The sequence below is a fragment of the Alexandromys fortis genome, unplaced genomic scaffold (assembly GCF_014885135.2).
Source record: "Alexandromys fortis isolate MF-2015 unplaced genomic scaffold, M_Fortis_MF-2015_v1.1 scaffold_103, whole genome shotgun sequence".
Taxonomy (NCBI): Eukaryota; Metazoa; Chordata; class Mammalia; order Rodentia; family Cricetidae; genus Alexandromys; species Alexandromys fortis.
The window spans coordinates 3,621,399-3,645,170 of record NW_026067978.1 but is presented as its reverse complement, the minus strand read 5'-3'; the positions used below and the strand labels follow the sequence as shown (position 1 = coordinate 3,645,170).

Below are 23,772 nucleotides of genomic sequence, written 5' to 3'. Positions count from 1 at the left end.
ACTTGACAACCTGAGAGAACCAAGTCCTGCAAGTTGTCCTCTGACCTCTACATAGATGCTGCAGCACTCGTGCTCAAAGGTGAGTGCATGTACACACCTGTACACACAAATTCATAACCGTGTGACTGAAGGAAAATGCTCAGTAAAAGTCAGTAGCTATGACTGTGTGCAAGGAGACCACTGACCTCCATCTTGGCAGGGCCAGCCCTCTTCTGTCTTCTTCCCCCACCACTTCTTCCATTATCTTCTTTACATTTAATTTATTTGGTTGTCTGAGAGTCTCAAATAGCCCAGGCTGTTCTTTACCTGCTAAGTGGTTGAGGATAGCCTTGAACTTCTAATCTTTTGAGCACTGGGATCACAAGTGTGCATCACTAAATCCAGTTTTATATGGTGCCGGCCATCCAACCAGGAATCCGTGCCTGCCAAACACTCTACAGACCGAGTCACAACCCCCAGCCGGGTTTTGCAAGTTTTTGAGACAGAGTCTCACGTAGCCAAGGCTGGCCTTGAAATTGTTGTGAAGCCAACGATGACCTTGACCCCCTGATCTCTGGCTTCTCCTGCTTCAGCCTCACAGTGGGGACACAGGCTCTGCTGGTCTCTCACTTGAGCTCGCTCTTCTCCAAAGTTCTGTCATTCCCATTCCGAAGGTTAGACTGCCCAACCTGCTTCACCTCCTGTGTTTCCTCTACCTTAGGCCCCAGGCTTCCTGGAAAAGCCATCAAAACCTCCTGTCTACTGGAAGGTCCCCAAGGGTGGGGCAGGGCTGCGGCACCCATCTGTTCTATTGGCTCTAGCTGCAGCAAGCACTCAATCAATGCTCACTGGGTGAAATAGAAAGCCAGAGAACACGTTTTCCAGTCAGACCTTTCAAGAAGAGGCTTGTAAGTCTCTGAACTAGTGACAGATTCCGAGGATAATATTTTTTAAGAACATTACAAATTACATTTTTTTTTTATCAGAGTGGGTCTCAGGGATCAAACTCAGGTTTGGCAGCAAGCACCCTTGTCTGTTGAGCCAGCTCACTGACCCCTGAGGATGAGCCTTAAAGAAGCTCAGAGAAGAACCTATGGACAGTTTGCTGTCTGCTCTGTGGCCACCAAGCAGGGAGCCATCTCTTGTTAAGGCCAGGCCACCTGTTTCCTAGGGACTCCCAGAGACGGCCGCTTTTCCAAACACAGACCTGGGTGACAACGTGGTCTCCTTGGCTGACCCTCTTTGACCAGAGCGCACTCCCCAAGACCAAGGGAGCCACCTGCCCGGGGTTGGAATCCCAGCTCCACAATCTGCAAACTGTATGACCCTGGGCGAAGCACTGTCTCCTCCGGGCTTTTCTTCCCTGCAAAGTAAGTGACTCTGCCTGTGACCGGATAGCGCCGCGCCGAAAGGCGTGAAATCTGATCAGTCCGGGAAGGTCTCACTTGGATCCTGACAAACCTCAATTTTCGGTTTCTCAACAAACCTTCCGTAAGTAGCAAGAATGTGGAGCAAAGTGTACGGAACAGGACTTTAGCTTGACTTTAATTCTGATTTTCCGAGTCTCCTTCCGTCTGGAGGCATCAGGTCTGAGCCTGAACCGACCCAGGTAGGAGATGGCAGGTACCCCGGGAGAGCACCCTCCCCCGCACGCCCTTTCCCTGCAGCTGGTGACACCCAGACTCCAAAAGTGAAGCACTCGGGGTGGGGCGGGGCGGGGCGGGGCGGGCAGCGAGCGAACCCGATTGGTCCCTACATGCCACGTGTCCCCTGCCACGGTGAGCCCAGTCTGCGCTGCAGCTGCTGCTAGGCTAACGGGCTTCGAGCTGCGTCGTCTGTCCGCCCTGACCTAAGGCCTCCCCCGCACGGTGAGTGTGCAGAGTCGCTGCAGGGCACAGAGTCCATGGCTGCAGGGACCGGGGACCGGCATCTTGCTTGCTGGGTCCCTGCTGGGGTACGGCCACCCCGGAGTGTCGCGGTTGGGTGTGTCCCTGGAGGGAACCTGAGATGCAGGCGTGGGGTGACAGCGCCTCTGCGGGGGAGGGGGAGATGGTGAAACCCCGGCCCCGCCGAGGGTGTGGTCCAAGGCTGGGGACGCCTGATCGTTTTAATTTCACGGGTGGAAAAACTTGGGAAGACTGGAGACGCAGATCTAGGGACCCTCTGGGAAGTCTGTGAGTTGCCCAACTTTGAGAGTTTGAGGAATCCTCTCCTGCGCGCCGTCCCAGAGACTCCATGATGCCCACCTAGGAAGAACCAGCTGTGATCCCGAGGGTTCTGATGGTCTGGCCCACATTGCGCAGCTGCTCACCTGTCGGGGAGCCACAGAGGCGCTTAGCCGGATGCAGAGGCCCCACTCTTTCTTCTGCTTCTCCTAAGCCAACCCTGCACCTTCCCAAAGCTCCAGGGCCTTAGATGCGTTCTAATGACCTCGAATCCTGACCCCGCCACCAATTTATAGTGTGACCTTGAGCCGGGCTCTTTCCCTCCCTGAGCCTCCTTCTCCCCTCTTGCTGGGTAAACAGTCACTGTGAAAGTGGGTTGCTCTGGCTGCCAGTACAGGTGTGGGCGGTGAAAAGCTCCTTTAGGAGAGTGAATCTGGCCTCTGCTTCCTCCTTCCCTCCCTGTCCTTTTGTCTAAACTCTGGTGGGTCTTCCCAGACACTTCCAAATTTGGGCATATGGCTCCTGGGTTTATAAGAGCTCCGGGTGTCCCCCGAGGATCTGCCCTCCTTTCCTCCTCCTCTCCTGCCCAGATCACATCTTGAGCTGCTGTCCCCACCCCCAGACAAGATAGCTTGACTTCGAAGCCTTTCTTGCCCCATCTGCAACCATTTCGGCCCGGAGCTTTGCAGAAGACCCTGGGCAACTCTTCCTTATGTCCATGGGCGGCAGCTTGCCTGGGGCCCTTGGATGGGTCTCTTTTTCTCTCTGGACCCTTGTGGCCCATAGCAGTCTGCTGAGGTGGTTGCTACTTCCGGTGCTCCCCCACCACCACCGCCCAATTCAACTGCTCTCAGATTTGGGAGTTGGGTGTGGCTGGGCATGGAGGGAAGGTCTTCATCCCCTTGCAGCTGTGACTGTCGCTCACCATGTCCCTTTACTTCCTGTCCTTTTGTTCATGAGCCTCCCTCTGCTGGGACACTGAACCAGTTTGCTGTGTCTGGGCAGGGGAATGCAGCTGTTGATGGACAGAATATGGACTTGCCCTGAGAATGGAGAAGCTGGGGTTGGGGGTGGGGCTGGGAGTGGGGGGACTGCAGCACTGGAGAGCTGCCAGAGACCATACAGACATCTGCACTGCAGCTCCCAGAGGAGTCCTGGACACCAGCCCCAGCCCCGCCCCATCTCTGCCCCTTCACACACCAGCTGGGCACCTCCCCACCTTGATTCCTTCCTCCCTGGAGGAGGAGACCTGTACCCAAGCCCCCAGCTGGTAAGATGTGTTGGCTCTTTAAAGTACCATTCAGGCTCAGTGGTGGCCCCAGGGCATCCCTAGTCAACTTCTTCAAGAGACTTCCTGGGTGGGGTCAGAGCTGAGGATGTGGTCTCCACAGATTCCTGGGGTGGGGGGGGGGTGAGGGTTGTATCCTGGTTTGCTGCTTCTTGGCTTGGAATCAAGCCTCTTCTGTTTACATTCTGCATCCATTTGCATTCGGAATGCTCTCCTGGTGGACTGAGAAGCCCCCATTGAGGCTGGCCCTGCAGAGAGCTGTGTCAGCTTCCGGGTTCCACCATTTGTAAAAGAAGGACTGAACCCTTCATGTGGTATCGAGCCTGTAGATATGCAAGTGCCTCGCAAACTGTAGAGTGCTCTGTGTAGAGAAGCCAGTGCTGCCATGGTAACCTCAGCCGGTTGTGGTACTCAGGAGGCTACCTGAGCCTCAGGTTCCTCTTTCTGCTGTCCACAAGCTCCTTAAAGTCATTGTCACTGATGGAACCCTTCCAGCTGAGCAGACTCAGGGAACCCTCCCTGGCTTTGTTGGATGCTGGTATTAGACCATTACAGAGATAGAGATACCCTAGTCCTCAAATGTAAAGAAGTGGCTAGAAATGTGGTCCCCTACTTAGGGGATGCTTTGGTTCCTTCCCCCAGGGTGGCATAAACTGTGTGTATCCACAATCCCAACACTTGGGAGGTGAAAGATGCAGGATCTGGAAGGTCAAAGTTCAAGATCACTCTGAGCTACTTGGTACAGGAGGCCCCATCTCAAAAAAAAAAAAAAAAGGTGAAGCATAGTTGTAAGCCCTTGCACAACACTTTCTGTGCATGAACTTTCTGTGCAAGGTCCTTGTGTGCACACTCATCTTGTCTTCATTCTTGCCAGGTGTGGTAGCCAATGGCTTTGTTTTAATTCCAGCAGAGGCAGTTGGATTTCTGAGTTTAAGGCCAGCCTAGTCTGCTACAGAGAGAGAGAGACCTGTCTTGAATCAAACAAACAAACAAAAAGTCTCAAATGTCTTTATTCTTTACACCTTAACCATAATCTTTATGAGAGTTAGGTTTTAAATATTTTTATTTACATGCGTTTATTTATTTGAATATGTACATATGTGCCAGGGTATGCATGTGGAAGTCGGGCCATCTTTCCCGAAGTTGATTATCTCCTTCCATGTTGTGGGTCCTGGATGGAACTCAGGTCAAAAGGCTTCTCACATGCTGAGTCATCTGGCTTCTGTTTTTATCCCCATTTTCCTTGAGACAAGGTCTCTCTTTTTGTTTGCCACTAGCCAAACAGAACTATCGAGGGTTCTCTTGTCTCTGCCTCCTATCCTGCAGTAGGATGGTAGACTTGGGTTCTGGGGATTTGAACTCAGGTCCTTCCCGCCACACAGTTTCTAAATAGCACCTTGGAGCTTTGACTTCAGGACTCCTGACATCTGTGAGACTTTATCATTCACGGAGTGACCTCACCCAGGATTCAAACCCACATCAGGCAGTTTCTGATCCTGGGGCAGTCAGACGAATGCCTGGGGCCCTGCCCAACTGGGGATCAATGACTGTTGGTCAGGAGTTGGAAGACACTGCTCTCGAAGAAACCTGAGTGTCTGGATTGGGGGGAAGGGCAAGAGAGGGATGCTCAATCCTACTGTGTCAGCTGGGATTGGGAGCTGCTCCTTCTGGCTGGGGGAAGCCCATAAGAAAAAGAGAAATCATTTTCTAGATTTACCTTTTCTTGGAGGTAGGAATAGAACCCAAGGACTTACACAGGCTGGTTGAATAATCTACACTAAACTGCATACCCAGCCTGAGAGGAGTTTTGAAAACCAAAGCCTTCAAAGTACAATAGACTTACCCCAGGAGGCACCAAACCTTTCTGGCACACAGAAAGTTCTCAGACTCTGTTATTAAAATGGTTGTTTTTGAGACAGGGTCTCATGAAACTAATAGGTTTTCTGTACCCTGATAGTAGGTTTCTCCGCCGGCACAGTAAGCCAGATCAAGCCAAATTAAAAAGTAAAAGACTAGGTTTATTCTGAGCAAAGCAACTCCTGGGTGATTCCTCCAGCCCCCAGAGATGGAGGTGGGAGAAGGGGCAGGAAAAATCACATGGCCAATCTAAGGGAGGGAGCTTAAATACCCTCTGGGGAGGGTGAGGGGGTGGGTGTGGGTGGTGATGACCACAAGCTGGGTTTGCACCCAATTATAACACCTTAGGCAGGGATTGGACCGACACCCCTGCCTCCAAGAATGCAGAACTGGGCGTTTGGCTGTCTTGGAGATTCACCAAGAGAGCGGGGTTTGGAGAGAGAGAAATGGAGGTTTTCAAAGGAGCGAGCTGGAAGTCCCAACGGAACAGTAGCCCAGGCTGGCCTTGAACATGCTTTATAACTGATGGTGAATTTCTAATCCTCCAGCTTCCACCTCCCACATGCTAGGATTGCTTGTGTCTACTATCATGCCTGATTTATTCGGTGCTAGGGATCAAACCCAGGGCCTTCTGCATGCTGGATAGGTACTCTGCCAGCTGAGCTACATCCCAACCTACAACATGTACTTTTTCTATGTTATTTTAAAAGTGGACTGAAGGGTAGGGACGTGAGCAGTGAAATGGCTTAGTGGGTAAAGGCTCTTGCAACTAAGCCTGATGACCTGAGCTCATACCCCAGGACCCACATGGTAGAAGGAAAGAAACCAACTCTCACAAGCTGTTCCATCGCACATATGTGACCCCTCAAAAAAAGTCTATCTAACCAGTGCTTGTTTCTTTTTGTTGTTGTTGTTGTTTGTTTGTTTGTTTCTCGAGACAGGGTTTCTCTCTGGCTTTGGAGCCTGTCCTGGAACTAGCTCTTGTAGACCAGGCTGATCTCAAACCCACAGAGATCCGCCTGCCTCTGCCTCCCGCGTGCTGGGATTAAAAGTGTGCACCACCACCGCCCGGCCAGTGCTCATTTCTTTTCCTCTGTAGTTACCGATGAGGAGACTTCAGTATTAGGCAGCCAGTGCGTGGGCACAAGAGCCTTGGCTGTCCCAGTTTCTGTCCTAGCCCCAGCTCCCACCAGTGACCCTAAGTTGCTAGTAGGTTTGTTGCTTTGTTTTGTTTTCTCATGAGTCCCCTGTTAATCAGTAATTTTCTCTATGGACTTGGACAAGTTACTCAACTTCTCAGGTCATTTCCCCTCTGGTCACAGCAAGGGGAGCAAAGCAATTTGGTTCAATGGTTTCATTTTTTTCTTTCTCTGTGACTTCTCAATGGTGTCCCTAAAGAAACCTCTCGTGGCTATAACTGAAGTTTTTATCATGTAAACCTGGATTTCTGCAGCCCTAGCTGGCAAGGCTCAGCCACCTGGTCCCAATAAACCAGTTAGAGACCAGTCATAGTAAATATATATGAATAAAGGAGGTTTATTCAATGTGACCAAGTTGGGAGGAAGAACAAGCTGAGGGAGGCTGCAACACAAGCCCATTTTTAGGATACTGACATGAGTCTTAGGTCTGAAGAGAGGAAGAATTGGGACAGGAGCTGTGCACAGTCAAGTAGTCCTGGTTTAGAGTTGAGTGTCTCCATTCTGGTTCTTCTAGAAGGTTCATAGAAGCCATTATCTCTGTCCTTATCAATACCATTGCTTTAGGAGCTCATCCTGGTTCCTATTGACCAAACACTTCTGCCTCAGGGTAGAGTTTGCCCTCACGTAATGACTGTCCTCTTTTACAGGGTGGTCTGTTCGGTACAGTGTTATTCTTTGGGAATCTAAAGTGACTCCAGAGGAGAGGTTCAGGACGGTACTTAGCTCTGTACTTCCAGCCAAAGTAAAGGAGAGAGACGGACAGACAGACAGACAGACAGACTCCAGATGAAGAGATGCCAGAAGATACCTTGGATTTGGTTTCCTTGTGAGCGGAGTGAGGGGTCAGTGCTTTTGAGGAAAAGCATCCTGGAAAGATTGGTTTCTTAGCCTCTCAGTGCAGGATAACCTTTAGGAACTACCCTCCCTGACCAGAGGCTCACAGCAGGCACAATAGCTGTGCAGTCGTGTCCCCCAGAAAGGGCCAAACGGTGAGTCACATGCAATAAAATAAAAATGATCTTTCGCTCAGGGTTTTATTCTACCTACAATCAATGGACTAGTCCAAGCAGTTATTAGTAACCAGCTCAAAACGGAACCGACAGCCACCGTCATATTGAAAAGACTATGCACTTAGAGGCAAAACTGGTTTTTCCACCCAAGGGGGAAGGGAGAGACAGTGGTATGTGCAAGTTATTAGAATGCTGTGTATGAATATTAGTCACCTACAACTCGCTGAGCTGTAAAGAGCCTGAAGACAAAAAAACTGGAATCAGATAACCCAGAAAAGTTTTCTTTGAAGAGAATTTTTTTTTTCTTCCCCATGGTGCATTCAGGGTCAGTGACCTCCAGCTACACAGGAATGGCAAATCCTCAATGGTTGACCACAAGCCAGTCAAGGGAGGGTGGTGTAGAGCCCGTGGGGATTCCAAGGAGAGGAAATCTCCCTGGCTCCCCAGTTGAGATAACAGCGGAGACCAGTCAGTTGGTTCTCAACTTTTGGTGGCTGCTATGGCCCTGAAACGTTAAGTTAATCTCTAAGGTTGGCCTTTGGTCATTTGGGGGAAAAAAATCTTTAGGTTGTACTAATAAAGCTAGAACACTGGTTTAGGTACTAGAAGATTGGGTAGAAAAATGATAGTGGTGGCCATTCCTGGCATAGGGAGAGGAGGGAACAGAAGCCATGAAGGATAGCCAAGAACCTTGAATGCTGGGCCTAGAGACCTGGCTTTGGAAGGCGCTGTAGGAGGGAGACTGCTTACAACCCTTCAAGCCCTCCTCTTCACACGTACAGTTTGAAGTAGGGCTGATCCAAAGTTTTGATCATTTAAAAAGATAATTTATTATTGGTGCACTGTGGATGTGTGTGAAGAGAGAGAGAGAGAGAGAGAGAGAGAGAGAGATGCATGTGGAGGCCAGAGGACAGCTTTGTGGAGTCTGTTTTCCCCTTCCACCTTTCACAGTTCTGGGAATCAAACTCAGATCACCAGGCTTGCATGGCAAGCGCTTTTACCTGTGAAACTGTCTTACTGACCAAGTTTTGTTTTGAGGCAGGGTCGCACTCTGAAACCCTGGCTACTCTGGAACTAACTTTTTAGACCAGACTGGCCTTGAACTTACAGAGATCCACCTGTCTCTGTCTCTGCCAGTTCTGGGACTAAACACGTGTGCCGTCACTCCTGGCTCTACCTACCAGTTTTATTTTCATCTTTGAAATGAACTGAAATTATACAGGAGGGGAAAACCATAACAATGACCTCTGTATTACATTAATATGCATAAGTGCTATTGCCAGGCACTCCAGAAGAGGCAAGGGACCCTGCCTGGGGGTGCACATCTGTAATTCCAGGACACAAGAGGCTGAGGGAGGGGGGGTAACCTTTTCCAGACCAGCCTGGACTATATAATAAGGCCCTTTCTCAAAACAACAAAATCAAAACATGGGGCTCCCGGGATGATGGAGCCCTGCAGTCAGGTAAACAAAGGGATGAGGTTGGGCTTCTAGGGGGTAAGAAGTGGCCCAGGCCTATAATGCATATAAAGTCTCTCAGGTCAGGGTCACCTGTGGTCATTTCCATCTGGGCCAATCAGACCTCCACTGTCCTCCTATAGATAAGATCTCTCCTGCGCAGAACAATGCCTGCACTCGCTGTCTACTGACTGGGCAGAAGTGAACAGCTTCCTTCAAAAAAGCCCATGTTCTATTTGCAAAGGTCTGTAGTTCCTCTGAATGGCCAACTTGACATAGGGCACGGAAATACATTTGGTTGACCGTGGGTGTGGCTCAGTTGGTAGAGTGCTTGGAAGCCAGCCCTGGGTTCAGTGTCCGGCACTGTATAAACTGGGTGCAGTGATGCGCGCATGCAATTCTAGCACTTGGGAGATGGAAGCTTGAGGGTCACCTTCTGTATCATCTGAGGACGCATAGTAAGTTCAAGGCTAGGCTGGCATACAAGAGACCCCGTATCGAGTAAAAAAAAATTAAATAAATAAATAAAGCAAAACTGTGCTAAAAAGAAACAGTCTGAGGCTAGAGAGATGGCTCAGTGGTTCAGAGCATTTGCAACTCTTCCAGAGGACCCAAGTTTGGTTCCCAGCACCCAGGTCCTTTGGCTCACAACTGTTATATGGCTCCAGCCCCTTGGAAATCCAATCCCCTCTTCTGATCTCCATACACTCACATGTGGCATACATTCACCCAGACAGACGTACACACCTAAGCGTAAATAAAAAGAAATATTTAAAAAGTTACTTGTGTAGGCCTGGAGAAGTGGCTCAGGGGTCAAGAGCACTTGTGGCTCTCACAAGAGAACACAGCATCTACAGGGTGGCTCACAACCATCTCTAACTCCAGTCTCAGGGTTCCTACACCCTCTTCTGACCTCTGTAAGCACCAGATACACATGGGGTACACTTCCATACGTGCAGGCAAAACAGTCATACACATAAATGAATTGTAAAAAAGCATTTCAGTTACTTTCAGGTGGGCTCTTTTGGTCTCCCTCAGAAAGGGTGGTTTTTGCACACTATCTTGCAAAGAAAACCTTACAGAGTTCCCATTTCTAAGAAGGAAAATTTCTAAACTGAGGCAGAGAGAGAAGCAGCTCAAGTGGTTCAAAGTCCTGAACAAGGTGTTTGCAGTGTCAGGATTTGAACTTGGGGATCTTGACTTCAAAGCCTTTGTTACTTGCCATGTTAAACTTAGCCCAATAAAAACGATCATTTATTGCTTTTTTTTTCTGTGTGCCAGACTAAGCATTTTTCATCTGCTGTGTCACAGTTCACATTGGAATTCCAATGTCTTTGCAGATGCGCAAACTGAGATTCAGTTTAAACAATTTATTACGTAAGTCAGAGCTCAGGAGACACAGTGACCCCTGTCCATTCTCTAGGTTGGGCAATAGGACCCTGCCCCTGCCCCCACCCCACCAAAGACCACAGTGGTCACCAGCTACCAGGCAGGGCAATGGAGATAGCCACCCAGGAAGAAGCCATCCAGGTCACTGTCCAGAGGGAGGGGTTTTCAGGAACGGTCCAGTTGCTTGGGTGGTCAGATGAAAGAGACTTAGGGCTCTGAGGAGAGAGAAGCCAGTTTTAACCAGTCTTGAGCATCTTTTTCAGGTAAGTTGGTAAAACTTACAGATTGAGGGAGGGCTGAGGAGTTCTGGGATCTGGGGAGAACCTTCCCGGTGTTCTGTTGTGGAAAGGGCTCACTGAAATATAGATAAGTCATTCGTATTGACTATGGGGTTTCCCAAAGAGGAGAGCTGTGCGTTGACCTCATCTCATTAAGTTCCAGAGAGGGAACTCAGCAGGAATCACATACCGTGGGCCTGTCTCCAGCTGTGTGACATGGGACTGTAGGCCGGTCTGCTAGCTGAGTCCTGGCCATCTTGGAAAAGGCTTGGAGGTCAGATGGTTCAGGCCTCAGCTAGGATCCTGGGCCAATGGCTGCTTAGCCAGTCTGAAGCGTGTGGTGTAGGCTGTCATGGGAGGGGCCCCCAGTGCTCAGACAGCCACCATGGTGCTTCAGCCTTTAGCTTCCCTGTTGGAATGGACCGGATTGATCCTCTGGACTGTGATCTAAATGTTAAATTATCAAGGAAACTCACTTTCCACACACGCAAGAAGCAGGCCCCCAACGGGCCCACAGAAACTGCCCTTGGAGTTTCCCCCAAAGGCATGGTGGCCTCTCCTTGGAGTTGGCTCTCTGTGGAAAGGGGCTGTCGTCCAGATGGGCCTGGGCGCCAGCCAGCTGCTGAAGTTTCCAGCAACCACGCCAAAAGAAAGTGCCTCGGCCTTCAAGTGACAGGTCCCAGCCCTCCCACCCTCACGTCAGCTCACTTCCTGGGCCTCTTTCACTCCCTGGGTCTCTGGCAGTTTGGGGGCTGGTTCCTTCACCAGCTGCCCCTTGGGTCTCCAGGCTTGGGGAAACCCCAGAGCTGGTTCTGGGCCCAGTCCTGGAAGTCACCCCTTCTCATGTGAGGTTTCCATTTCCTGGTGAGAGCTGCCCTTTTATAGCAAGGGGCCCCCAGTTGCCCGGGCAACAGCAGGGTTTCCTGTAGCTGAGCTTCAATCACAGGCAGATCTCTGTGTCCCCCAACGCCAGCATTACCAGGTCACTGCTCCTTGCTGACTGCCGGACTCCAGCAGAGGCAACATGGGGGCAAACTGATAAAGTCCCTGTACCTAAGGCCCCACCAGTACAATAAACCACCACCCCTGACATGTCTGCTCTATGCTGGAAGTGATTCAGGTCCCATCCCCCAGCAGTTTGTGCTTAGCATAACCTTGAACTCAGAAATGGGCGCTAAGCCCCAGTCACAGACCTTAGAAGTGTCAAGGGAGCCATCTCCTAAGTTAGGGGATGTGTAGGGCTGGAGAGTGCTGAGTTGCAGGTCCCTATGGTTCCACCCTCCTTTCTAGTTCATTCCTTGCAAGTAAGTTATTTTTTGCTCTTACAAAGCAGTTTGTAGCTGTTTTAAGGCAGTCCGCGTACGCCTGCCGCTCCTAGTGGCGGTCAGTGGCCCTCCGTGGTTCCTGATTGCTTAACTTGCATCTCCTGCCCTTCTGCTGAGTGCTCGTGAGCTCAGTTCAGCCCTGCGCCCACTTTGCTTCCCTTTTTTATTTATTTATAAATTTGTTTATTTATATACCTGTGTCCCAACTTCATTGTAGCTCTTGTCCCTGACACCTCCAACCCATAGTCCTTCCCCGGTTTCAGTAAGATATTTCACCCTGTTTGTTCCCACAGTGGCGATGGCCGTGTTCCACCAGAGTAGAGCCAAGTCTTCACAGTGACCTCAGGTCATCCTCTCACCATCCTTCTGTCTGCTGCCACCTCAGTCACCTCAGTCACATTGACCTCTGTGTTGCCTCTTACCCAGGCATCTGTGTGAGACCTCTGGCTGGCCGCCCAGGGTTACATCCCATCGCCTTTTGTCACCAGGTGCTTCTTGTAATCCATGTGGGACTGTGAAAATGGGACCGTCCAGTCTTGAGTATGTTCTGCTGTGTTCTCAGGGTTCAGGGCATTGCTGGCTGAGATAGATGATGGGCGAATGCAACATACCCAAGCTGAGATGATGTCCTCAGAGAGGACTCCTGCTTCTTCCCATTTGTATGTGAGAAGGCCTGGCTGGGAAGTCATTCTCAGTGGCTTGGAACAAGGGCACACCAAGTGCATGTAGCACACAGGGGCTCTGGATTCTGGAATTCTAAATGGTTTGTATTTGGACCAAATGTGGTACCTGGCCCTGGTCTCCTGTCTCTTACAAAGAGCATCTGCTGCCTGTAAGGACTGCTAAAAGGATTAGGGGAGATACCAGGCACATAGCAGGGCCCGGGTCAGTGCTAGGTCAGTGGTCATACCCAGCCTCCCTTCTCCTCCAGGTGCCTTTCCCACCCTGCTAAGACTGGCTGTACAGTATCTAATCCAGCCCCTGAAAAACAAAGTTCCTGGCTCCACCGGGTCTCTGGGTATGAGAACAAGAGGGAAAATTGGGGGGGGGGGGGATAAAACAGAGTTACAGAGTCCTGGAGTGGTCTCTCAAATTTTCTTTGTCTTTCCACAGTGGTTTCTGCTACAGAACCTGAGACCATGGCCAAAACAGCACAGGTAAGTGTCTCTCCTTCTCAGTGTCCTACCCTTAGGTCTGGGAACCCTAGCATCAGTAGGCCAGAGTCCCAGGTACCTTCAGCTAAGCTAGGTACCTTCAGTTAACCCTTGGGGCCCTCAGCTAACCCCTGGTACTTCAGGTAAGCCCTGGTACTTTCAGCCCTAAAGGACTAGAAGTGGCTGTAAATTCACAGCTCTTCCTATGCAAGTCGCCAGAGACGATGCACAATATCCCAGGTACAAAAGGATGCGAATTGACTCAAGTACTGGGAACTGCAGGGCTTCGGGACTGGTTGGATCCAACTCTTAGATGGCAGAGTGAGGATTCGGCTTTGGTGGGCAGCTCTTTCTAGATTGCTTCATTCCTGAGAGGTTCTTTCTTGCCTGCCATGGGCATCGTGCACCTCCAAGCTTCCATTATCTGGTGGTCTTCAGAGACCCGGATACAATAGTGCAACTTATTTTCAGTGGTTCTGGGTTTTATCCTCATTGGCCGGGTTTGGGTAACATGTTTTTTAGAGTGGGGAGTTGAAGTGACCCCACCAGAACTATGGGGGCCCCAGGAAGGGAGATGGGCACTAGATCGCAATGAGAGGTGCTTATGCCCCGAAGAGGTGTGTTCCGTGTTATACCCATTGGGGTTATGTTTTCCTGGCTGGGAAGATCATGACCTCGGTCTTTCATGCTATTTGGCCACTTTATTGGGTGATAGAATTTGAGACCAAATGAAGCATTCTCTCGTATGTGACTAAGTGAGGCATAAGGGATTCCTCTGTGTCAGTCAGGGTTTACCTGAGAAGGGGTCCCACTTGGCTACCCTTACAGTGCTGGAAGGGGAAGATGAGCTGAGGGACCCCCAGCAGATCCCTTTTTGTTGTTTACTCCATCTCTTTAACTTCCGGTCACAGAGCAGGCCTCTTACCGTCTGGCCGAACTGAGAGCTAATTTCACATCATCCCTCCTTGTGACATGACACGCAGTGCACCGAGGATAGCCGCAGCTTGCAGAGAGTCGTGTTTATATGATGCAAGACAGACTCTAAATAGCTCTTGCACAGCTTCCACCCATGCCCCTGAGGAGCAGCATGCTTTGTCCCATAGCCTCTATGATCAGGCCGACTGGAAAGAATATTCCTTGTTGTACAGAAAGCTCCAGGACGGGAGCTGCTGCTGCTTCCTTCTTCCTGTGTGTGTGCACGGGCAGGAGCTGGGAGGCACTCGCCTTGCAGGGTTCTGAATGACTCAAACGACAAGTCAAGCTGGAAGATCGTTCGGGCCAAGACTTGGGGTTCAGAGGTTTGGGCCAGGGCCAATAGACCAAGCAAGTTTCAGGGGGGTTGGGTGTGAATGCAAGTCAGGCATCCTTGCGTCATGCTTTGGTGGGACATGAAAAAGGTCTGGGGCCAGCAGAAGGGTACCCCCTTTGGGTTAAGAGGCTTTGGAAAACAAGAGGGGTCTGGGGCAGGCTGGCTGGATCAGAAGGCCAGAACTGAGAAAGAATCCAGTGTAGTCAGGGCACAGGGTAATTCTGGGTGCCTGGCAGGCAGCAACCTCAAGAGGGAGAAGGTTGCTGAAGACAGGGCAGCGTGAAGAAGGAAGTTTGTCTATTGCTTGCTCTTAGCACTGTCTGCAGGGTGCCTCCTCCCCCCACACACACACCCTCGCAGACACACAGCACATTGTTCACACTCCTTGGGTCCAGTCACCTTAGCTCCTTCCATTATGATGATGGGTCCTTCCTGTCACCTTCCAAAGAACTGAACTTGGAAGAAGGCCCCAGGAGACGTGGCTCTGTGGCCTGTTTAGTAGTGAGATTTGGTATTGAAATGCAATAACAAATACAAAAGCACTTTGCAGACAGGGAGAGAGGGGTGGGTGTCCTGGGATCCCAGCAGCTGCAGGATGAGGTGGGTACCAGAGCTGGCTATGGTTGCTGTCTGCTAGAGTTCCCGTATAGGCAATCATCCGTCTAGGTAATGTGTATCTGCGTTCTAGGAGGCCCAGGACACCTGCAGTAGCTGGGGTGGGGCCTCACAGGCTGGAGCCCCAGGGCCCAGGCTGCTCACCACCTGGCAGCGGGGTCTGCTAAATATTTCAGGGTGGAAAGCTTTCTCCCCCACTCCCTCCGTCCTGGGTATCTGCTTCCAGAATCCTATCTGCATGGGGTGGGACAGGCTGGTTACAGGTGGCCGGGGCAGCTGCACAGGTGGCATTTAGGAATATAAACTTCCATAATGGGGTGAGCCATGGCCTGTGGGAGCTAGGCCTAGACGGTTTGAGGGAATGTTTCTATAGCTTTATGTTAGCAGCTAGAGCTAAGTCCCATTTTGCTTGCAGTGCCCATGACTGTGTGATATCTTAGATTGTGGAGCTAGCGGGCAGGCAATGAAAAGACTTCTCTATCCTTGTGCAGAGCCGCATGGGGGACTGAACTAGATCCCCACTTAGTTTCTCTCTGGCCAAGCCTATGTGGGCCATTAGCCACCCTTCCCTGGTGTCACCTTGATTGTTTTATCTTCAGCCCAAACAGCACAAGAACCCAGCCACACCATCCACAGCGGGAGAAGGGCAGAGACGAAGTAGCCACAACAGGGAGGGCAGCATGCCTGGTGCTCTGTCTTCTGCCCCACAGCCTGGCAGGTGCCTCTTGTCTCCTCCAAGCCCTGTAGTGACATTTCGTTTTTATTTTAATAAATAAAGCTTGCCTGAAGATCAGAGAGTAAAACAGCCTTACAGACCAGGCAGTGGTAACACACATGTTTAATCCTAGTAGCCACACTAATTGCCATAGAAACCGGGCGGTGCGTGCCTTTAATCCCAGAACTAAAGAGGATTATAAAACAGGAGGAGACAGCTCTTAGTCTCAGTCTCGTTCTGAGATTCCTGGAGACAGGATCGCCATTTTCAGACTGAGGACAAGGTAAGAGCCAGTGGCTAGCTATTTTGCTTTTGTGACCTTCAGGTTGAACCCCAATTTCTCTCTCTAAGTTTTTATTAATTGTGCTTCACAGCCCCTGTAGGCAATTTCTAGTCTTATGGTCATTGACCTTGGGCATCTGACTATGAGCTTTCGAGAACCATCTCAGAATCTGTCTTGGCACTTGTTGCCTCTACCGTGAGCCTTGTAATGATTAATCTCAGTTGTCAGTTTAATAAGATCTAGATGCACCTAGGAAAATGTCTTCTTGGCATGCCTACGGAAGGATTCTCTTCCCTGTCCACCCCTACACACACTTTATGTAGCTCTGGCTGGCCTGGAACTCACTGTTTAGACCAGTCTGCCTGCCTCTGCCTCCTGAGGCCTGGAATTAAGGGGGTATGCCACCATGCCCAGCTCTGGAGGATTACCTTAATTAGGTTAATTGAGATAGGAAGACTTACCCACTATGAGTAACACCATTCCCTAGGCTGGGATCCTAGACTGTATGAAGAGGAGAAAGTGAGCTAAGCACAAGCCTTTATTGTTCTCTGCTTCTTGACACTAGATTGAGTATAACCCCAGCTTCTCCACCATGATGCACTGTGCTCTTGAACCATGAGCCAGAATAAGCCCCCTCTCCCTTAAGTTGCTTTTGTTCAAGGTATTTTATCTCAGAGATCGAAAAGAACCTAAGGCATCCCTACTATTGGCCTTGAGAAAGGCATCAGTTTGAAACTGCTGCTGTTTGACAGCTTTTAACCTACACAGAAGATGGGTTAGTTACATGGTTAAACTTCCTGGGGGGGGGGGATACAAAATCCTGGAAACAGCATCATGAGGAGCATCTCTGTTTAATGGGCAGAGACAGCAATGCCAGGTGCAAGAACCAGGCCCTGACTTAGGGGGCATGCCTAGGGTAGCCAACAGGACTGCAAGCTCTTGATAACATTGCAACCCCATCTTCTTCTTCATTCTCATTGCACCCCAAATGAGTTGAAAGACTCTGGGCATCAGCTCCTAAGCACTGTATCCTGGGGTTCCTTTACGCAATGTTCTCACTGTCTCCCAGCCCTCTGCCGTATCTCCTCTGTGTGGTAATTTCCACAGCCTGTCTCCCGAGGATAGAGGACCACCATTACTCATCCTATAGAACTCACGGGGACTCAGACATCATCTCCAGGAAGTCAGCTCTAATCTGCTCAGCATGTATTCTCATTAATTCACATCTACTTCAGAAGCTAATACCAGGTGTGCCTAGATACCCCAGGTCCTATGCTGGGGGCTGGAAATACATCAGTGAGCAAGACAGATGCAGTCCCAGCCTTCACAAGGTTTCTTCTCCAGCCCCTGTGATGTACTTAGCTGATTGGATTGTGGGTGCACTTACCATGTAGTTCCCTACCCGACTGTGAGTTCTTACAGGTCCCCGGGCTAAGCACCTTATAGATTCTCAGTGAGAGATGGATGGATGGATGGATGGATGGATGGATGGATGGATGGATGGATGGATAGCTTGGTAGGTAGATGGAATGGCAGATAGACAGATTGACAGATACATAAACAGACAAACAGATAAATGGATGGGAGGATAGATTGAGCATAAATTGGCAATGTGTGGTTTGGTAGGTAGATAGGCAACTGAATAACAGATGGATGAGTAGGTGGCTCTAGTTTCCCTGGAAACAAGAATCTTCGTGTGAGAAGCCTTTGGGGTCTAGGCGTGGTGAGGCACTGATGCCTGTTTATAGCTTGAATGTGGGTCACCCTGACAGGGAGAGGAAACGGGTCTCCAAAGCTGCCATCCCAGCAGGGGAGTCAGACAGTGCAGGACAATCGTTCCATGTTTGGTCTTCAAGAAGAGATAGGTGGGTGTCGTTAGCTGGGGAAGAAACTCTAAGCTATATGATGGTCACGCCTTCCCTTATGATCGGCCACACCATTCTGGCATCTGGCAGGAAGGGAGAAAGCTTGGTTTGCTAGAAACGGCCATCTTGACCTTCTCAGTCAGACCTCTGACATGCTGGCTGGTCACATGTCACTTGTCCTCTCTATTTTGGGTCTTTGAAATTTTAAGACCCGTTACCTTTTTTCTCCAAGTGAGCCCGAGAATTGGTGGCAAGGAGGTTGGAGCTAGAGAGATGAAGGCGTGTGGACTCAGGCAGGTGGAAAGAAAAACATCATGAGTCATGGCAGCAGCTGGCTGCCCCAGATAGACCCCAGAGGACCTGACTCCCAGAAAGCTATTTCAAAGCTGGACGCTCTGTTGCTGGTCCCAGCATCTCCAATGCTGAGCAATGGTGCTAGGAATCCATGCTAAGGAGTCAAGCTGCCCTCCCCCGACCTGCCTCCCTCTTCAGCATTCTTCACCTCAGTCCTTCATTCAACTCAGTTACATTTAGCAAGTCCTCTCTGGTCTCCATTGCTAAGCCTGTGCTGGGTGTGGGGATCCACTCTGTCCTGTGTGGTCATGTCCTGTTCATGACAGCTCCTGTCCTTGTGGAGTCAAGAGTCTGAGGGCCAGATGTGGTGTCACTCACCTGTAATCCCAGCACTCAGGTGGCAGAGGCAGGTGCATCAAGAGTTCAAGGTGAGCCTTGGCTACTTAGTGAGTTCACGACCAGCCTTGGCTACATGAGACCTTATGTCAAGCAAACAAACAAAACTCCCAAAAGGATCAAGAGGAAGAAAGGTTAGACTAAAAGTCTTTAAGGCCCTTTGCAAAGCAGACATTCTGGTTCCCTTTGCTCCCTTTTTCTCCACCCTAGAAGCTAATGGTAGTTATTCTCTGACATTGCTAGACCAGGATAGACAGAGAGAAACACCAGGTGATTAGAAGGTAAAATTCCAGCTGGACACCGTCTTTTTTTCTGACAGCAGGGACTTGAGGGTCTCTTCTGGTCCGTCTCTGAGCCATGCGCAGACCAGGCCTGACACTGGACCTCAGGTCCCTGGATCAGGCTATCCAGGGTGGCACTGTGCAAATGCAAATGTAGCAGGCAGGCCTCAGAAGGGCTGAAGAGGGCGGAGGGAATCTAGGCAGGAGGTGGGGCCAGCATGTGCCATCCTTTGCCTTGTCTCTTGCTTTGCCCAGGCCTGAGATCAGATTGCAGGGGATTCCCGAATAGGGAATGGCGGGAAGAAGGTGTGTCCCTTGGAGCACTTTAAATAGTCGCCCTGCACCCACACACGCATACCTCTGAAGAGTTAGCTTTGGTGACCGATGGCAGAGGGCAGACAGATGTCTGGCTGGACTCTGTGGGAGGAGCCACCAGGGGACACAGGACCATGGGAGGACTCCGGCTTTGCCTGTCCTCGTCTCACTCATTAAGACACAATCTGTGGACTCCTCAGCCTCCTGCTGCTCCTCCATCTACAGAACCTTTTATAATCTCTCTGGAGCTGGTGTTGGGCTTAGCTGTTTCCTCTGTACCGTGCCTCTCTCTCTTTAGGTGTTTACATAACCATTTCTGGTTCATCTCTGTCACTGGGCGAGGGGCTCAACAAAATTAGATCTTCGGTTTTTCTGAATCTTCAGCCCTTGGCCCAGGGCCTGGCACAGACTGTGTGTTATGTGCCTGCCCAGCGACAGCCCCGTGTGCACTGGATTTACCAGGTGGTTCTCCCAGACCCCATGCTTCGCCATACTGTAAAGCTGACCCACATCTGACTCCTCCGTGAAGCAGCCCATTGTGCATTCAGCTTTGATCTGATGTCTGAGGTCCGTTGGCTCTCTGCCTTCCTCTTCTGGCCTGCAAGGACCCTGCCAGCTTATCCTTAGATGCCAGTTCACAGCTCAGTTTACTGGGCCCCCAGGACCTGTGCTCATCTTGGCATTGAATCTGAGAGTAGCTCTGGGTCCCCTGAGTACTTGGCAGCTGTTAGGTTTGTGCAGCTGAGGGGAATAGGGAAGAGGACCGCGGTCTGTGGGACTCCTTCTCAGGGTTTGTTTGTAGATGCCACCTTAAACACGGCCACCATGGCTAATATAATTGTGTTCACGGAGACAAGAGGCTTTGTAAACTGTAAAATGCCGTTAAAAAATGGTTAGGAGTACTGGGAAGGTGGCTCAGACCTCCTCAAAGTACTTGCTAGGTAAAACATTGAGGACCTGCATTCAAGCCTGAGAACCCAGACCCCACCCCCTCTGCAAAAACAACAACAAAAAGCAGCATGGTGGTATGTCCTTGTAATAGCAGTGTCGGGGAGACAGTAACAAGTGAATCCCTGGGGCCCAGTGGCCAAGCCACCTATGATAGGTGATCCCCAAACCCCTGAGAGACCCTCTCTCAAAAAATAAGGTAAGCCAGGCATGGTAGTTCATGCCTTCAATCCTAGCAGAGGCAGGTGGATCTCTGGGAGTTGGAGATAAACTTAGTCTTCATAGTAAGCTCCAGGACAGCTGGGGCTCTGTAGAAAGAGCCTTGTCTTGAAAAACAAAGAACCCAAAACAAGATGTATGGCCTGGCAAGATGTCTCAGTGAGTAAAGAGTCTTGCTACACAAGCCTGCCACCCTAAAGGTGGAAAGAGAGAGCATCCACCTAAGGCGGAAAGAGAGAACCGGCTCCAGCAAGCTGTCCTTCATATGTGCAGCATGGCCTACACATACCCACCCTCTAAACACAGTAATAATGAACTTTTAGCCATTCTTAACAAAAATAAATAAATAAATAAATAAATAAATAAATAAATAAGGTAGGACGGGGTGTGATGGCACAGGCTTTTAATCACAGCATTTAGGAGGCAGAGACGGGGGTGGGGGTGGGGGGCATCTCTGTGAGTTCAAGGTCAGCATAGTCTACAGAGCAGTCCTAGCCCTAAGTAGTGAGACCCTACTTCAAAATAAACAAACAAAAACATCAAAGATGACACTTGAGAAACAACACCTATGGCTGCCCTCCAGACACACACACATACACACACACACACACACACACACACACACACACACACACATGGGACTCTTGTCACTCACAGGGATCATTTCCAGCCCTGCCACTCAGCCAGGCTTTTTAAGCTCTCCTGCTGGTGCCAGGTGATGAAGGGTGATGAGCTGTGACCCGTGGCCAAGCTGCCCTCCCTTGGAGGATGGCACTGTCTTTTGAGCAGCCACTCCCTTCCCAGGTGACCTCAGGTGACCTCTGGGAACGGAGCTCAGCCTGAACCAGAACTAGGGTCTGACCTGGGTGCAGGTCCGAGGTTGGAACTCACCCTCTGCTTTTCTCTCCACAGGGCACGATGTACCGAGGCTCCATCCATGACTTCCCAGACTTTGATCCAAATCAGGATGCTGAGGCTTTGTATACAGCCATGAAAGGCTTCGGTGGGTGTCGGCCACCCAAGAGTGGGTCGTCCCATGGGGAGGAGGGTGCATGGAAGGTGGCCAGTCCACTCTGCATGTGGCCTGTCCTCGAGCCATCTGTTAGTATTCTGTGGCTTTTCCTAGAGAAACATGAACAGACTTTAGTCTATCCAGTTAGGGCACCCCAACAAACCAAAGACACCATTCCAAATTCATCTAGTTTGATGAATCAGTGAGTTTATTGGGGTTACTTAAAGGAGCATAGGTGACCTCAAAACAGCTGCATACCAAAAAGCCCACGTTCCTGGAAAGCTTCATCCTTAGTGCCCCCTGCCCAGCTTGCAGGCAGCTCCATCAGCAAGGCTTCGCTGTCCCCAGCCATTGCTACTGTTTTTATAATCCTGGGGAAGAGCCCCGTGGTCCATGTCGCAGTCTGTGCTTTCTGAATCCACTAAGATCCCAGAACTTCTGAGCCCTGTAAATTTCATGAGCATCTATGCCTTAAAAGCCTCCCTCCTCCATCCTTGAGAGAACGTCCCAGCCCGTGGAAATGGCTACACAGTAACTGTTGGTGGGGGAAGAGCCTGGAATGTGGTTTGGTTTTGTTTTGTTCCTGTTGCTAGGGGTTGGACCCAGAATCTCACGCATGCTAGACAAGTGCTCTGTTTTGTAGCTGTGTGATTAGCTTATTTAATTAATTTTTTGTCTTTTTCATATTTATAAATTCTCAATAAAATATGTCAAACCAAAAAAGTATATACATACACACACATATATGTATATACTTTTTTCTGTATTTGTGCTTCAGAGAGCTCGATCATGTATATATTTATGTCAAACCACTAAAGAGAGGTTTAAAAAAATACTGAAGCCTTACCCATAGACCTGAGCTTATGGAACAGACCTGGTTGGTATAACTGAAAACCTTGGTGAGTTGGTACCCTCCTGGTGACTCCCCTGCCTTTCTTCAGGGTGTCCACTGACCTGAATTTGTGCTCATTGCCACCTTTGCTTCTCTGCAGTGGGCAGAACACATGCTGTTAGGACATCTGGGTCTTTCTAAGTCAAGCACATTGTGAGGCCTTGTGGAAATCCTTACCTGTCTCTGTGCCTCAGTTTCTGTATTTGTGCCACAGAGAGCTTGATCAGCGGCCCTTTGAGCTCAGGTGTTATGAATGCAATGACCCCTCTCTATGGGTATGTAGAGGTCCCTTTAGACCAGTGGTTTTCAACTTTCCTAATGCTGCGACCCTTTAATATATTCAATCATTTCATTGCTGCTTCGTAACTGTAATTTTGCTACTTTTATGAGTTGGGCTTTTTGTTTGTTTGGTTTTTGACTTTTTGAGACAGGGGGTTTTCTGTAACTTTGGAGCCTATCCTAGAACTAGCTCTTGTAGACCAGGCTGGCCTCGAACTCACAGAGATCTGCTTGCATCTGCCTGCAGATGCTGGGATTAAAGGCATGTACCACCACCACCTGGCAACTGTTATGAATTATAATATAAATATCTTATATTCAGGATAGCTGATGTGAGGGGTTGTGACCCACAGATTGAGAACCACCATTTCCTTGTTGAGAGCAGAAAGTTGTTGAGAGCTGCAAGGCCTCTGCCTGATAAAGGAAGCAGCCTGGAGGGCTTCCTGGAGGCAGGCTGGGCGGGGTGACAGCTTAACTGACTATAGTAGACTTGCACCTTGTTGAGCAAGTCGAGATAAACAGAGTGGAGAGTTGAGTGGTGGACGATTCATTACCTGCGGCAGGGGAGAAGGCCTACAGCCATTTCCCAGCCAGCACTCACACTGAACAAGTCAAGCATGGACATTTTAATGCAGGCCCGTACAGATTCACACAGCCACGGTCGGATTCCTGAGTGAGCGTGCACTCACGCTAAGAGTACAGTCCCAAGCATGCTCACTTTAGAGTGCCATAAACGCCTCTGGGCATGCTCCACACGCACCACGAAGCTTTAGTTGAAACAGTCGGAAGGACATTTTGAAAGTGAATTAACATGGGCCTCTGAACCTGAAGGCACTGTCTTGCTTCGTCACTAACAGGTGCCCTCAACTCTTCTTTCTAGGCAGTGACAAGGAGTCCATACTGGAGCTGATCACCTCCCGCAGCAACAAGCAGAGGCAGGAGATCTGCCAGAGTTACAAGTCCCTCTATGGCAAGGTAATTCTCTGACTGCTTGTGCGCTGGCTCTTCTTCCTCTGCTCTTTCTTGTCCTTCGGTGTCACGTGTCATCTGAGTACCAGACCTGTGCCATAGCCACTCTCTTACACACCTGGATCCGAGGAGACACAGATAGTGGATCTCACAGTGGTGGGGGAGGGCAGTGCCGAGAGCTAGAACCTGCATGGCCTACTGCCAGCTGCATGGCTTGGGGCAGTGGCCTGAGGTCTCTTGAATCTTCTTTAAGTGGCACTGGTAGTGTCTCTTCCCAAG

The 23,772-nt window shown here is 50.0% G+C and overlaps 1 protein-coding gene across 4 annotated transcripts in view; it reads left to right on the top strand.

Moving 5' to 3' along the window:
- Positions 1-1,726: 1,726 nt before the first annotated feature.
- Anxa6 (annexin A6) overlaps positions 1,727-23,772 on the top strand; it is a 52,328-nt gene continuing 30,282 nt past the window's right edge. For 2 of the 4 annotated variants that reach the window (XM_050157616.1, XM_050157615.1), the window contains exons 1-4: positions 12,464-12,487; positions 13,061-13,104; positions 21,254-21,344; positions 23,405-23,499. In XM_050157616.1, the coding sequence (XP_050013573.1) occupies position 12,487; positions 13,061-13,104; positions 21,254-21,344; positions 23,405-23,499 (231 nt within the window). In that variant the 5' untranslated portion in view covers positions 12,464-12,486. Of the gene's footprint in view, positions 1,848-12,463; positions 12,488-12,878; positions 12,966-13,060; positions 13,105-21,253; positions 21,345-23,404; positions 23,500-23,772 lie in introns of those variants that run through there. The other 2 variants (XM_050157618.1, XM_050157617.1) reach the window with 2 other exon arrangements.